The following is a 13988-nucleotide window of genomic DNA, read 5'->3' on the forward strand; positions in this document are numbered from 1 at the left end:
AATGGGGCAAAATGTACTGTATAGGAGCTCACATATAAATGTACAACTTACATTTATTCACTTAGCAGACACTTTTCTCCAAAGCGACTTACAATGGATACTATGTAGTGTTACTAGCCCACACACCTTATTCACCAAGCTGACTTACACTGCTAGATACACTACTTACACTGGGTCACTCATCCATACATCAGTGAAACACACTCTCTCTGTGTCACTCACACACTATGGGGGAGAACCTGAACAGCATGTCTTTGGACTGGGGGAGGAAACCAGAGCACCCGGAGGAAACCCACATAAACACAAGGAGAACATGCAAACTCCACACAGACTGAGCAGGGATCAAACCCACGTTCTCTCACACCACCAGAGTGCTATGAGACAGCAGCACTACTCACTGTGCCACCAAAGGAAGAGTAGAAGGCTGATTTTTGCCAGAGTACCTCAAGCAATGGTGCACAAAAGCACCAGCCACTTGCAGAGTGAAGTTAGCAGGACTTGACCCTGTGCAGGGAGACCCCAATGGATTTCTACTCCACCACCTTAATCACTCAGCCACAACTACCTGGAAAGCAAGACACCCCCCCATCTTGCAGTCCAACCCAGTTGACTCTGCCAACAGTGCCACAAGGAACCAGCCAAAGACCTTTTCAAGAGCTGTCAGAAGGGGGTTTCAAACCCATGTCTCCAGTGGAGACTGCAACCTGAACACAGCACCTTAGACCGCTTAGCCACCTTGGCCCACCACAACTTACACTGTTAGTGCTGCACAGTGGGCAAAATTGAAAGTATCTCCGTTTTACAAGGCTTTTTGTGTATACATGTACACATGCGTGTATGTACACATACACACAGCTACGTTCATGTCCTCAGCATGAAGCACTCACTTCTCAGGAGTATGTTTACTGAGGGTGCTGAGAGCCCCCCATCCTGGCATGGGGCACCCCAGGGCATGCTGGGAGAGACAGGGCAGCAATAGGAGCTTATTCTGCAGCAGCTTATTTGAGCAGGAAGCAAGGTGAGTAAAATAATGAAATAATGAAGTGCAGCAAAAACAACAAGAAAAGGGAAAGTGGGTTCTCCGTGTCCTGTGTTACAGTGCCCTAACCCTCCCACACACACACACACACACACACACACACACACACACACACACACACACACACACACACACACACAGAGCTCTGCAGAGGTCCCCCGGAGCACTGTAATGACTCCTGCTCAACGGGAAGAGGCACTTGAAAATGTTTCACTACATCCATTACTACACATTATTTATGCATCTTTGCTTCTGTTGAGGAAATTCTCTGAAAATAAGGGATAATTATCCCATAACTGCATGACAGAATGGCAACATGAGCAGCAGCAAGTCAGCAAAGAGCCGAGTCACATGCAGAAAGAGGATGATGCCTGTATCTGCTACATGGAGTGTGTTCGAGACCAGAATTTGCACAGCTACGCTCCTTCTGGCATGCACCGTCTGCACACAGCTCCGCACTGCAGTCCTGAGGGCGACACACTCTGCTCGGCCTGTACAGCAGCCACAGGCTGTGACACAGAGCCTGCCAGTGACATGGAGGCGTCAACCCGAGGGTGCTCTTTGACAAGATGCACTCGGCTAGGGGCTCTCGGCCCTCGCAGGAGAAGGGCACACGGCCAGGTGAGCTCACGGAGACAAGAAGCCCTCACTGGCACCGAGAGCCTCGGCACTGTGCAGCCAGGAAGAGAAGGTTCACATCCATCTCCACACACGACTTGGTTTGCACGAATTGATGCAGCGAAGAGTGCTCCAAGAGCACTTGACACACTGCTGCAAAAGCAGGGCTCCCATGGAGAACGTACACTTGAGTGGTACACCGGTAGCCTGGGAGCACATCTCACTCGTGCTGCCTTGGGGCACCACTGCAGCTGGCAACGCTTCACAAAGGCACTGCGCTTCTCACGTTGGTCTTTTAGTCCCAAGGCCATTTCTCATATATGTGAGGGACGCATGCGGTTCCGAAACTGAGTTCAAGGTACAAATGTAGTGTACTTGTTCAAGGAAAGTCCAATAAACCTGGGTCTCGTAACACCAGGGTAGGGGTGTATACACAACACACTGCCTCTCACACACACATATGGGGTAACCTTCTCAACTGAAACATCCCTTCCAGCACATGTCTGTGGTGCGTTCTGCACATTGAGGAACCCAACAGCTTGTCCACGGTGAGAAGAATCGCTTCTTTACTTTGCTCATGAATCCACCGCATCGGTTACGATGGCCCCTGCAGCAGGTACACCTGAAACACCAGGTGAGGCAGGTGAAGTACCTCTCTTTAGCAAGGAGCACACAAATGCCAGTCTGCTGTTGCAACATCACACTGGACTCGGAGCTTTCAGAGTCATTACAAAGGAGGAAATGCAATGGCTCATACGCTGAAAAAACATGCATGTACAGTACACCTGGGACAAGTGTGCGTGTGTGTGTGTGTGCGCATGCGTGTGTGTGCGCACAGAGGGGTCACTGCAGGCTCTGGCTCCTGCGACAGTCAATACAGCCCGACTGGCCTGACCGTGTTCACACTGATTATGTTCTTAGCCATGAGAGGCTGTGTGCACAGCGTCATGATCACCAGTGTAAATCGCCCGCATTGTATGCTGTTTCTGGTGCTCCAGCCAATGAAGGACAATTGAAGATCTGCTCTGCTCTGCACACAGCCACTGCAGGATGCACACTTGTCAATTAGAAACCAATCTAGAAAGCACCTTTACGTATGAGAGAGAAAAGTGTTCACTCAGCGCACCGCTGGACAACAACTGCATTGCCAAACGTCCTGTAGGGTAACACGTCACCCTCCACGGTAATTCACTGGTTCGGCGAATATCTCCTTCACCACCTTACATCCCTGTAATGTCTTGGGTCCCAAAGTGCCATCAGGATTCGAAGTGCCCAGTGCACCTCGTTCCAGTGAATCAGCGCACAGCACATCTTACCCTCAGCCAATCACATCTGTACAGTTTTTATATACAGTAACTGTCCGCAGTCAAGGTGGATATGATAAACTTGAAGATATTTTTATTAAAAAAATCAGTGAGCTTTGCAGAGTGACACACAGCAGACAGTGAATGAAACACTTTGTGTGGAAGTACAGTAAAATTACATGTGACAAGGGACAAGGTGCCACTGTACTGAATATCAGGAGCACTGTACAATAGTTTTTCCACTGCATGGCACCACATGACATAACAGAAGAGTGTCCTACCGACATGAAGGTCTAAGAAAACAAACGGGAAATACACACAAAGGGAAAACAACTCAAAGTGAACTTTACTGTCATTTCACCTATAGGTGAGTTACACACACAGGAGAAGGAAATTCCTTTTCTCTTTGCATCTGCTTGCCGCACAGAACATACAGTGCAGCGTGTTTAAAAAAATACACATATGACACAGGAGACTAGACTTCAGACACTGGACACTAGCCATGATAATAAGTGAAATAACCGTTCTGAGTACATTGTCATTAGTTTAGAGTAACATGTCCGCTCACACACAGCAAGAGATGTGAGCGAGAGGATGGACTCCACGAGCACACAGAAGTAATGGCGAACACTGCACAGAGCCCTGAGGGCCAGACAACAGCAACTGCAGCAGCCCCTGGGGGCACAAGCAGGGGACACAACTGTCCCCTCTGATGAGACTGAGCAGCACAGTGGTTGGACCACTGTGCTTGGACTCAGAAGACCCAGGTTCAAATCCCACTTCTTACTGTAGCACCCTTAATTGAGGTACTTACCCTCTATTGCTCCAGCTGTATCAATGGGCAATTTGTCAGTTGAATAAATAAAGGGGAATGTGAAACACATGGGGGGAGATGTTTCCAGTAGCAATCAACTGTAGCCATGCACCATGCCTCCCTCCTCTTCCCCTGACACAGAATGGTCTGCCAGCTGTGGTCTCACATCCTACTATGGAGCTTTGCAGAGACATGCAGCACCTCCTGTGGGTGACACTGGGTGACTTTCTGTCTGTGGGACACTGCAGGGTGGGACAACTGATGGGACATGAAACTTGGGGGGGGGGGGGGGGTGCATCCTTGTAAGCTGTGATGCAGCTCCACCTAGTGGGAAGTTCAGGCCATTACACAGACTTGGGGGGGGGGGGGGGGGGGGGTCGTGGAGCTACTGGGGGAGGCTCCACTTTTTCACTGCAAGAAAGTGGGGGTGCGAAGAGTAGCCAAACACAGTTAGGGAAGGGAAGGGAAACTTTGTGAGTCAAATGAAGGTCAAGAATGTTCTGAATCACTAGTGACGCCTAACAACTACAGTAGAGTTTGAAGTCATCTTTTCAACATAATAAACGTGTTGTGAAAAAGTGTCACATAATCTAATAACTACAATCCAGAATAAAGCACCAACCAGGTTCTTAGGCATTATTATTACACTTCTTTGTTTTTTTAAGAATTTTAGGTTTGTAGATTAAGCTGCTGAAAATGATGTACCCAATTATACAGCAGGGCAACTTGTTTAAATTCATGGTAAGTACTTTGACCAAGAGGGGGCGCGGTGGTGCAGTGGGTTGGACCGGGTCCTGCTCTCCAGTGGGTCTGGGGTTCAAGTCCCGCTTGGGGTGCCTTGCGACGGACTGGCGTCCCGTCCTGGGTGTGTCCCCTCCCCCTCCGGCCTTACGCCCTGTGTTGCCGGGTAGGCTCCGGTTCCTCTCGACCCTGTATGGGACAAGCGGTTCAGAAAATGTGTGTGTGTGTGTGTGTGTGTACTTTGACCAAGGGTACTACAGTAGGAAGTGGGAACCAAACTCGTCTCGACTTGTTGCAAGGTTCACAGCTCAAACTATAGTAATAGCTGCCTTAAACAGTTACTGTATTTCACTTCTTTGCCATATACAGTAGCTGATGCTTTTGTCCAAGCTTATTTGCAACTATTTACAAGCTTAAGCAGCAGCATATTTATACCGCATGAGTTTAGAATCAATGTCCTTCTCAGAAGCCACACAACACTGGCAGCTTTCGGAAAAATTCAGAAAGACATTATTATCCCTGTCTGCTGCAGAAGTGACTGAAGAGAAAATTAAATCAGAGAGAAGAATTAACAGTATCCAGGCAGCAAAGAAGAGGGAAAGGCTCAGACACTGTAAACCCCAGAGAGCATTAAAGCCCGTAGGCTCAGTGACAGTCCTTGGTCAGTGTAGCTGTACCAACAGTTACTGTCTCGCTCAGCACTTGGTCATCAGCCTTATGCAGTAACAAGCAGTGCCTCAAGCACAAGCTGTTGTAATTATTGCAGCCACAGAAATATTGTCTCATGTAGATTTTCAATGATATTGCAGCGCTGCTGCCTCACACTTGTTTTATGTGGAACCTTGTGACAGCGATCTGGCTTTACTAGTTCCACACACACACATTGTCTGAAACCGCTTGTCCCAAGCGGAGTCGCAGCGAACTGGAGCCTAGCCCAGCAACACAGGGCCCAAGGCTGGATGGGGAGGGGACACACCTATGACGGGACGCCAGTCCGCTGCAAGGCACCCCAAGCAGGACTCAAACCCCAGACCCACCAAAGAGCAGGACCCAACCACGCCCACTGCGCCAACACGCCCCCCACTTTACCAGTGCCAGTAAATGCTAAATAACGTCACAAATTTAGCACTCAAAACATGTGTTACATAAACATGATCATAGGCGAACATTTCTCTGAACATCAGTGTGTGTGCAGCCTTTCTGCTGAAGGAAATTATATAATTCATCATGAAATAAAATTAACCTACTGGCCATTTCTCACGTTTATCAGACATGGACAATTAGCACACTACGTACATTTACATTTATTCATTTAGCAGACACTTTTCTCTAAAGCGACGTACATCTCAGCAAAAAAAACAATTTGCGCATTACATTAAGAGAAAGAGACATGGCTGCAGACATGTGACTCTTAAGTAAACCTAGTTTGTTACCTTCCACTTGATGCACTGATGTTCATCGCTCGAGTAGGTGCATAAAACACAGGATAGATGAATCCTGATAACCTCCTACCAAAATTTTTTATTATTATTCTTTAAATAATAAGATACACAAAACAATCATCTACAATGCTGGAATAGCGGCTGTATAAAAGCTTATCTGGGGATGCTCATGAAGTTACAGTGCATGAACATTTACACCATGCATGAGCAGGAGAGATCTTGGGCGAAATGGGTCTGGAAAAGGTGAGTATTTAAACCCTTCTTGAAGGTAGACAGAGTTTCTGCAGTTCTGAGTGAGAGGGGAAGGTCATTTTTTTTTTTTCCCAGAACCGCTTGTCCCATACGGGGTCACGGGGAACCGGAGCCTACCCGGGAACACAGGGGCGTAAGGCCAGAGGGGGAGGGAACACACCCAGGACAGGACGCCAGTCCGTCGCAAGGCACCCCAAGCAGGACTTGAACCCCAGACCCACCGGACAGCAGTCCAACCCACTGCGCCACCGCACCCCCAGGGGAAGGTCATTTCTCCACAATAAAGCCAGAACCGAGAACCTCCGTACTTTACCTTTTATGCGGGCAACCACCAAGCAAGCAGAAGCAGAGCGAAGAGGTCTGGCTGGGGTGTAGCGGTTGATCAAGTCCTGTAAATAGCTGGGAGCAGTTCTATTGATGCATTTGTAGACAATAACTAGGGTCTTGAATTTGATTCGGGCAGCTCTAGGAAGCCAGTGCAGAGAAACGAATAGGGGAGATACATGGGAACACTTTGGCAAGTGAAACAACTCGTGCAACAGCATGCTGTATCAGCTGCAGAGGTTTCATGGCAGTAGGAGGAAGGTCACACAGGAAAGAGTTGCAGTAGTCCAGACAGGAAGTCACCATGGCCTGGGCAAGTGGTTGGGCAGAGTCAATTGTGAGGTAGGAATGGATCCTACGAATACTATGAGACATACCATGCCGAGCTGGGGATTCAAGCTACCATATAGCAACAATATCATTATTACTTGTAAACTGGGTTAGAATTGTTACTTAATCTAGAATGCCCAGGAGAGGTGGACAACCACTGGCCTTTGGATCCCCAGAGGTTTTTTCTTCTCCCTTGATTTTCAGTTGGGAGTTTTTGCTCCTTTCCTCCGTGGCCAGTATGCATACTTATAGCTCTATAAAAGTACTATATTATGGTAGTCATTAGTCAATTGTCTCATTTGTTTCTTATCTGATGTATTTGTTTTTCTTGCCTTATGCCTGTGTTAAAGCGTTATGTGTCACTGTGTGAGAAGAGCGTTCTATAAAAATTAATAAATTGAATTGAATTATGCAGGACGTATCTGCAGGACCGGGTTGTGGCTTTGATGTGCCGAGAGAAAGATAGACTCATGTCAATCATTACTCCCAAACTCTTAGCCAAGGAGGTATGCAGAATGAGTGAGTTGTCCAGTTTGATCGAGAGATTGTGACAGGAGGACAGGCCAGCTGGGAGGTGAAGAATCTCTGTTTTGGAGAGGTTGAGTTGGAGGTAGTGATCAGACATCCATGAAGAGATGTCCAACAGGCAGGCAGCAAAGCGTGTGGAATTGTCTGACACACCAGGTGGAAAGGAGAGGAAGAGCTGGGTATCATCAGCATAGCAGTGGTATTTGAATTCATGGGAGGCTATGACTGGACCAATGGAGGAGATGTAGATCGAGAAGAGAAGAGACATACACTTTTATTCAAATATTAAAATGCCTCTGCAAACTTTTTCTAAAGCTCTATTCTAAAAGTTACATTTAATCCAAACTCTCTAGTACTGTAGTATTATTTACAGTGAACTCTATACAGTCATTGAGACATTATAAAGCACAGCAATTTCTCACACTCATACAAACATACTCTTGCACGCTCTTGATGAGGAAGCCATGGCAACCATGAAGGTAAGAATCACAAAGGTGCTGATGACTTGGTCACTTTGAGAACGACACAGCACGGTGCAATGGAATGAAAGAAACACTCTTGTGCACACACACCCACACACGATGCAGTAAATTAGAGTCACTCTTCAAGCTAAAACACATGTTTTAGACTGTACGAGGAAACCCACATACACAGAGGGAGAACGTGTGTACACATTACATGGGGACCGAACCCAATTCCACTGACACCATCCAGGCACATTGAGACATGTACTAGACATTGGTCCTCCACCATCAACATTTGTGATGATACTTGTGTGTGTGTGTGTGTGTGTGTGTGTGTGTGTGTGTGTGTGAGAGAGAGAGGGAGAAAGAAAATGAAAAAGGTCAGATGTACATGGACAGACAAACATGAAGAACCTCCTTTCTTGTCCCCCCCCCCCCCCCCCAACTTTTCCTCGATAGCTACTGCAGACCAAGGAAGCACGGAAAGCCCTTGAAGCTATAACTTATCAAAGGTGATCCATTAAAGTGACCTTTGAGCAAAAGCAGAGCAGCAGAGATGGGGGGGCAAAGGCATGAGACCAGTACTGTCGCTTGCTAAAGTACAGCTGCCACCTTGTCTCTCCTCACTGCTCCAAAAACAGATGCCAAAGTAAGTTCTGACGAAGAGCTTGAGCATGTCACTGGAAACGGTGGGAATGAGAAGCGTTTTCCATGCATCCCTTGACCTGGGCAGTAACACAAGGACACCTGCGACAGATACATACATTCTGCTTACTACACCCCCTGCGACCACATGAGGAGAAGGATCAGCTAAGTTTGGTGAATAAAGATTTGCTGCTGCCTCCCTTTCTGGATGCCCCAAGCTAACAGGATGCTGTCCTCTGGGCAGGTGGCCCCTTGCCATGCCTGGGGATCATTGACAGCTCCCCTCGACGACGACTACTTGCTCTGCTTTCTCACAGTTTGCAGAGCGTACACTCAGCAGCCATCATGACTGAAGCATTCTGGGAACACCACATGTCATATTTCACCATCTGTTCAAGTGGTTATGCGTTCTCCAGTCCTGCCAGAGCTACCTCCCTCTCTTCAACTGTTATTCTTTCTTGACCCCTCGCATGCATTTGCCATCGTTAATCACCGCATCCACCTGGACATGTCAAAAGAGCTAGATAGCAAAGGGTTAAAATCACTTACAAGGTTTTAGTCTCTCCTATCAAACAGATGTTAAAAGGAGGTTTGGCATGATTCCCTCTCAACAACTGACCCTTGCTCACTCAGTCAGTCTCTCTCACCTGGTGTTCCACAGAGCTCACTTCTAGGCCCTTTATGCTGCTAAACTTACACAGGTTCCCCCGGTTCTGTCATAGCCTCTCAGCTACTTTGTGTGGTGTACTACGAGGAAGAGGACAGAAAGCATTTCTAAAGATAACCACATCATTACTGCTATATTGTGGTGTTTCTTTCTGTGGTGAAACGTGTGACTTGGTGCTGGTTTGCGGACATATTGTCATTTAATTCACAGAAAAGGGCTCTCCACGTAATGAACACTTGCTTAATGGTCACCTTTTAATAGAGGAATCGAAATGTAGCCTCACTCTGCCATTCCATTCTATATTTTAAATATATTGCTTTCCATAATCATATTCACTTATCTTCTCCCCATCCATTACCATTTTGCTCCCTTTTTCCTTTCTTGCCCTTCTTATCCAAAAAAAAGGAACAATTTGATCATCAGTACATTTGTCATATGGGTTTGCCTCCTTTTTTCCCCAAACAGAAATAGGATTTCATAAGGCCTGTGTGATGCCTCTAACTTATTCACGAGGTGTACAAACCTCAGCTCCACACTTTCAATAGTGAGGCCCAACCCGGCTTCACACAAGCTGGGGAGTTTCTGGAAGCCTCCTTGTGCGCACAATTCAACACGGTCGCTTCCTTATGCCTTCTGTGAGCCAGCGAGAGATGAGGAGTGAGTGCAGCACACTTAACATAGTGGAATGGTAAAAGGTTGAGAGCAGAGGGGAGAACCCATCAGCCAATCAAAACCATTCACGTGTTAGGGTCACCTGATAGACTCCTCCCACTCAGATGCACAAATGCTCCTCCCACTTCCTTTTCCATAATGTCCTCCATAATGTCATCTCAGTTTGCAATGAAAAGTGAAGCCAAAGCTCAGCATTCTCCCAGCAATGGATTTGTTCTCCTGAGCTACCCATGTCAAGTTTATTCGACACATTCACCGGTAAAGTGTTTCAGTGCTGAGACAGACTGAAGAACTGCAATGTACAGTACGTACACTGGTGGACACTGCAGTAGTAACACCTTCTACAACAGCACAGCGCAGTTGGTGTTTAAAACTGATGTTGACACAGATACTCCACTAGAAGAGCTAATGAACAGCTAGACACCAAGTGACAACGCATGACTGGAACTTTAAAAGAGCTTGTGTCACAACAGCAGTGTTTCTCCGTGTACCTGGTGGCAGGGACACCTGTCCTGGGGAGGAGATATGCTGTTCCACACTGGGCTTCTGCTCCTCACTGAGATCCAGTGAACTGCTTTCTCCGGCGCACAGAGCCTGTGGGAGACAGCGGGGCTTCAACATCCTCCTGAGCATCCCCCTCGGACAGCCACTCACCTGCGAGGTCTTAACATTGGATAAACACTGCAAACGTCCGGCTAACGCATCCCAGACAGGCATGTGGCAAAGAGCAAGGAAGACAAAGGAAACTTGTGACATAGATGAGAAGCAATGAAGTCATGAGACATATGAAAACAAGATAAACAACAGAAGCAGGTAACTGCAAGTTAAAATGTTTACACAGGGATACTATACTGTAACAGTGCAAATCATTGTGCACACTGGTGTCACAATATTGATTATACAATATTGGTTACAATAATAAGAATATTATTGTAATAAGGTGCTCCTGCATTTCAACATACAAAATTAGGCAAAATGAGAAGCTTCAATGAGTAACATGGTGCCGCAGTTCTGTACACTGGAATATACAAGAGGATATGGAAAGTTGCAGTACACAGGTGTACAGCTACCTGTGTTATGTACCGCGGTTTAAACTCCATACCGCCAAGTTTTACACACTAAAGCCACTTTTACCATGTTTTAATGGTAGCAGTACTCTTTCAAAAAAGAATCCTGAAGAGGGAGAAGCAAAAGTTGCTGAAAATGCCCTGCAGCATCTGAGCTGCACAATGACAGTGTCCATCTGACAGTGCAGACGAAGCTCAGTGTGTGTGTGTGCCTTGTTGATACAGACCTCGTCCTCCTCCTCCTCCTCTTCTTCCTGACGCTTTGCCCGGCCCTTGTTCATCTTGTCCGACAAGGTAAGTACAGTGTCCTGGAGGGCAAGCACAGGGGGCCTCAGCGGAACCTGGCCCTCGCTGGGGGGGTCATACTCCTGCAGCACAAAGAACAATGCAACACACCAGGAGGTCAAAGAGCACAAAGAGCTGCTGAAGGGGCTCGTAGAAAGAGGGAATTCAACCACAACATCCCCTAAAGTGCAAAGTCCTCCTGAGAGTTGCAGCCAATGGCGTCTCCCCAGGTGGTGTTCTGGGTTCGGGACGTCGATGTGCCACACTGGGGAGGTGGGGAGGACAGGGATTGCAGAGGACTAATCAGTTGCCTGTGGGGCCACCTATGAAGCATTCTTCTTCAAGCATACTATGTTCCCTCTGGAGTTCCATACAGTGAAAAGGAGTGTGCTACTTAGAACACACACAGCAGTGCAGGGCAGTCCCTCTGTCCTCCAGACACACACGAAGGACATCATATGAGATCTGTATGTAGCAGAATGGAAACAAGAGCTCACCATGTCCTGAACCCCCTGCAGGGAGCTGGACAGGCTGCCACTGAGCTTGGGGAGGACCAGTCCCTCTTCCACCAGCCCTTAGGAGAGAAGAAGAGCAAAGCCTTTAGTGTTTCTGCATGGGCTCTTCATACAAAATTAAATATTTATATACTATGCATAGCAGGGGGGTTTTGGTCTTGACTGCAAACAATATTCAGTGTAAAGAGTAAGGCAGACAAAAGGTCAAGTGTACAGCCAAGGAAACGAGGAGGCTGTACCACAAACCCACCTGAGCCAAGCTGTAAGTATCACTTAGCAATATCAATAATAGGTACTGATAATATTAGAGATTCTCACTGGGTGCTCACAAGCAACACAGAGCTTAGAAATAAATCCCAAACACTCAGAGACATCTGAAAAGCTGAATATAACACAGTATCAATGTGTGTATACAGTCAAATATATACACTGCTTCAAACTCTGTATACAAATACTGTATATACACTGTATGAATGTCTGTATATCGTTAAATAAATACAGAGTGTGAATGTCTGTGTACACTCAAATATATACATGGTGTATCTGTCTATATATATATATTAAAATATTTACACAGGTTTGAATGTCTGTCCATAAATACATACATAGTGTGACGGTCTGCATAGAGCCCTTATAAAAGGTATTCGCCCCAATGGACTTTCTCATATTTTATGGCTTAAAAATAACAATGTTACTGCCCTAGGGTGGCGGAGTCAGAGTGTACAATTCAATCCCATTGAGAATTTGTGGGTGGAACTAAAAATAGCTGTTTCCTCACGGTCTCCTTGCAACTTGACAACTTGATTTTCCAAAGAAAAGTGGGCAAATTGCAGTGTCCACACATGCAAAACCTGAATAGACGATTTGTTTGTGTTTAATAATTGTAATAAGTTTAGATCAGTTTGTAGAGATTTGTTTTCACTTTGACATTTAAGAGCCTTTTCAGGTGATCAGTGTCAAAAAAAGCCTAATTAATTCCACTGTGATTCAATACCGTATTGTAAAACAATCACACATGAAAAGGTGTTATTAATTTTTATAGGCACTGTATAGTCAAATATCTAGAGTGTCAATGTGTGTACAGTGCAATATACACAGTACACAGATTTTCTCCATCGCATCTGTATCCTTCTCCCATTCTTTAGTATTCAAGTAAGAGATGATACATTCAGACACTATACTGTGTACTCGTCCCTGTGTTACTAACATTCGAGTTACTCAGTGTCAGAGACACAAACATTTCCCAATTTATTTACTCATTTTTCAGTGCACTTCCTTTGCTGCTTTATTTTTTTTAACCTCTTTACCACACAGTGAAGATGGGCTGCATTAAAGTATTCTACCTGAGAAGAGGAACTCAAATGGGGCGAGTCACTTTGAGCTGTGCAGTTGCCTCTTTACCCAGTTTTATCACAGCTACATCTGAGACGTTTACAGAAAATACCCAGCAAATAAATACAGCAATAATACAGCTGCTAGTACAGTGGTTAAAACTGCTGCCTTTGGTGCCAAATGTCACAGGTTCAAATCTCACATTCAGCTGTAATACCCTTGAGCAATGCACTTACCCTAAAAATACTCCAGTAAAGAAATTACCCAGCTGTACAGATGGGTAAATAATTGTAAGTTGTTTTGGAGAAAAAGTATCATCTAAAAGAATCAATAAAAGTACGTAAGATGTTTCAACATTTTTAACTTTAACTGTGATAAAGTGGGCTGACATACAAACAATTCCAAGTTCTGAAGAGAACTGCAGCCCCAGCTGTGTCCATAAGATGAAGAACAAGTGTATATGGTTTAACGTCGGTACATCATAGTGCCTGAGATGTGCGCTGCACTGTAACTTTGAATCAGTCCCAGGGTGTAAATATAATCAATATGTCAAAATAAAAAATATCTGAATAAATGAGACATCCTTTCATTTATTTACTTGCTAAGTTCTGTAAAATCCTTAAATCAAGCTGTAAAGAAATAACAATTCACTGTGATAATGTTTATTTATTTATTCCTTTCTTAATCAACTATGTACCATATGGAGAGTCATTGTGGTAGGGTGTGAGGCAAGCTAAACCCCAGAAAAGATGTCTGCCCAACACTTTAATTTTATAATCTTTTATTAAATAAAAAATTAAGACTATTCTAAAATAATTAAAAATAAAAATGTAATCTCCACAACTCCCTATTCAATACAACTATTACTTTTAATCCTATTAACATATTTATATTCATCTTCATCCCATATGCCATATATCATAATCTAGTTATGAATCACCATCTCAGT

At 45.4% G+C, this 13988-nt stretch overlaps 1 protein-coding gene across 4 annotated transcripts in view; it reads right to left on the reverse strand.

Annotated features, from left to right (window-relative positions):
• kiaa0586 (KIAA0586 ortholog) overlaps window positions 1–13988 on the reverse strand; it is a 139526-nt gene that overhangs the window by 26322 nt on the left and 99216 nt on the right. For all 4 annotated transcript variants that reach the window (XM_018764204.2, XM_029258351.1, XM_029258352.1 and 1 more), the window contains exons 24-26: window positions 11690–11766; window positions 11135–11275; window positions 10332–10434 (exon numbers count right to left, since the gene is read on the reverse strand). In XM_018764204.2, the coding sequence (XP_018619720.2) occupies window positions 10332–10434; window positions 11135–11275; window positions 11690–11766 (321 nt within the window). The remainder of the gene's footprint in view (window positions 1–10331; window positions 10435–11134; window positions 11276–11689; window positions 11767–13988) is intronic.

The sequence above is a fragment of the Scleropages formosus genome, chromosome 15 (assembly GCF_900964775.1).
Source record: "Scleropages formosus chromosome 15, fSclFor1.1, whole genome shotgun sequence".
In the NCBI taxonomy this organism is placed as follows: Eukaryota; Metazoa; Chordata; class Actinopteri; order Osteoglossiformes; family Osteoglossidae; genus Scleropages; species Scleropages formosus.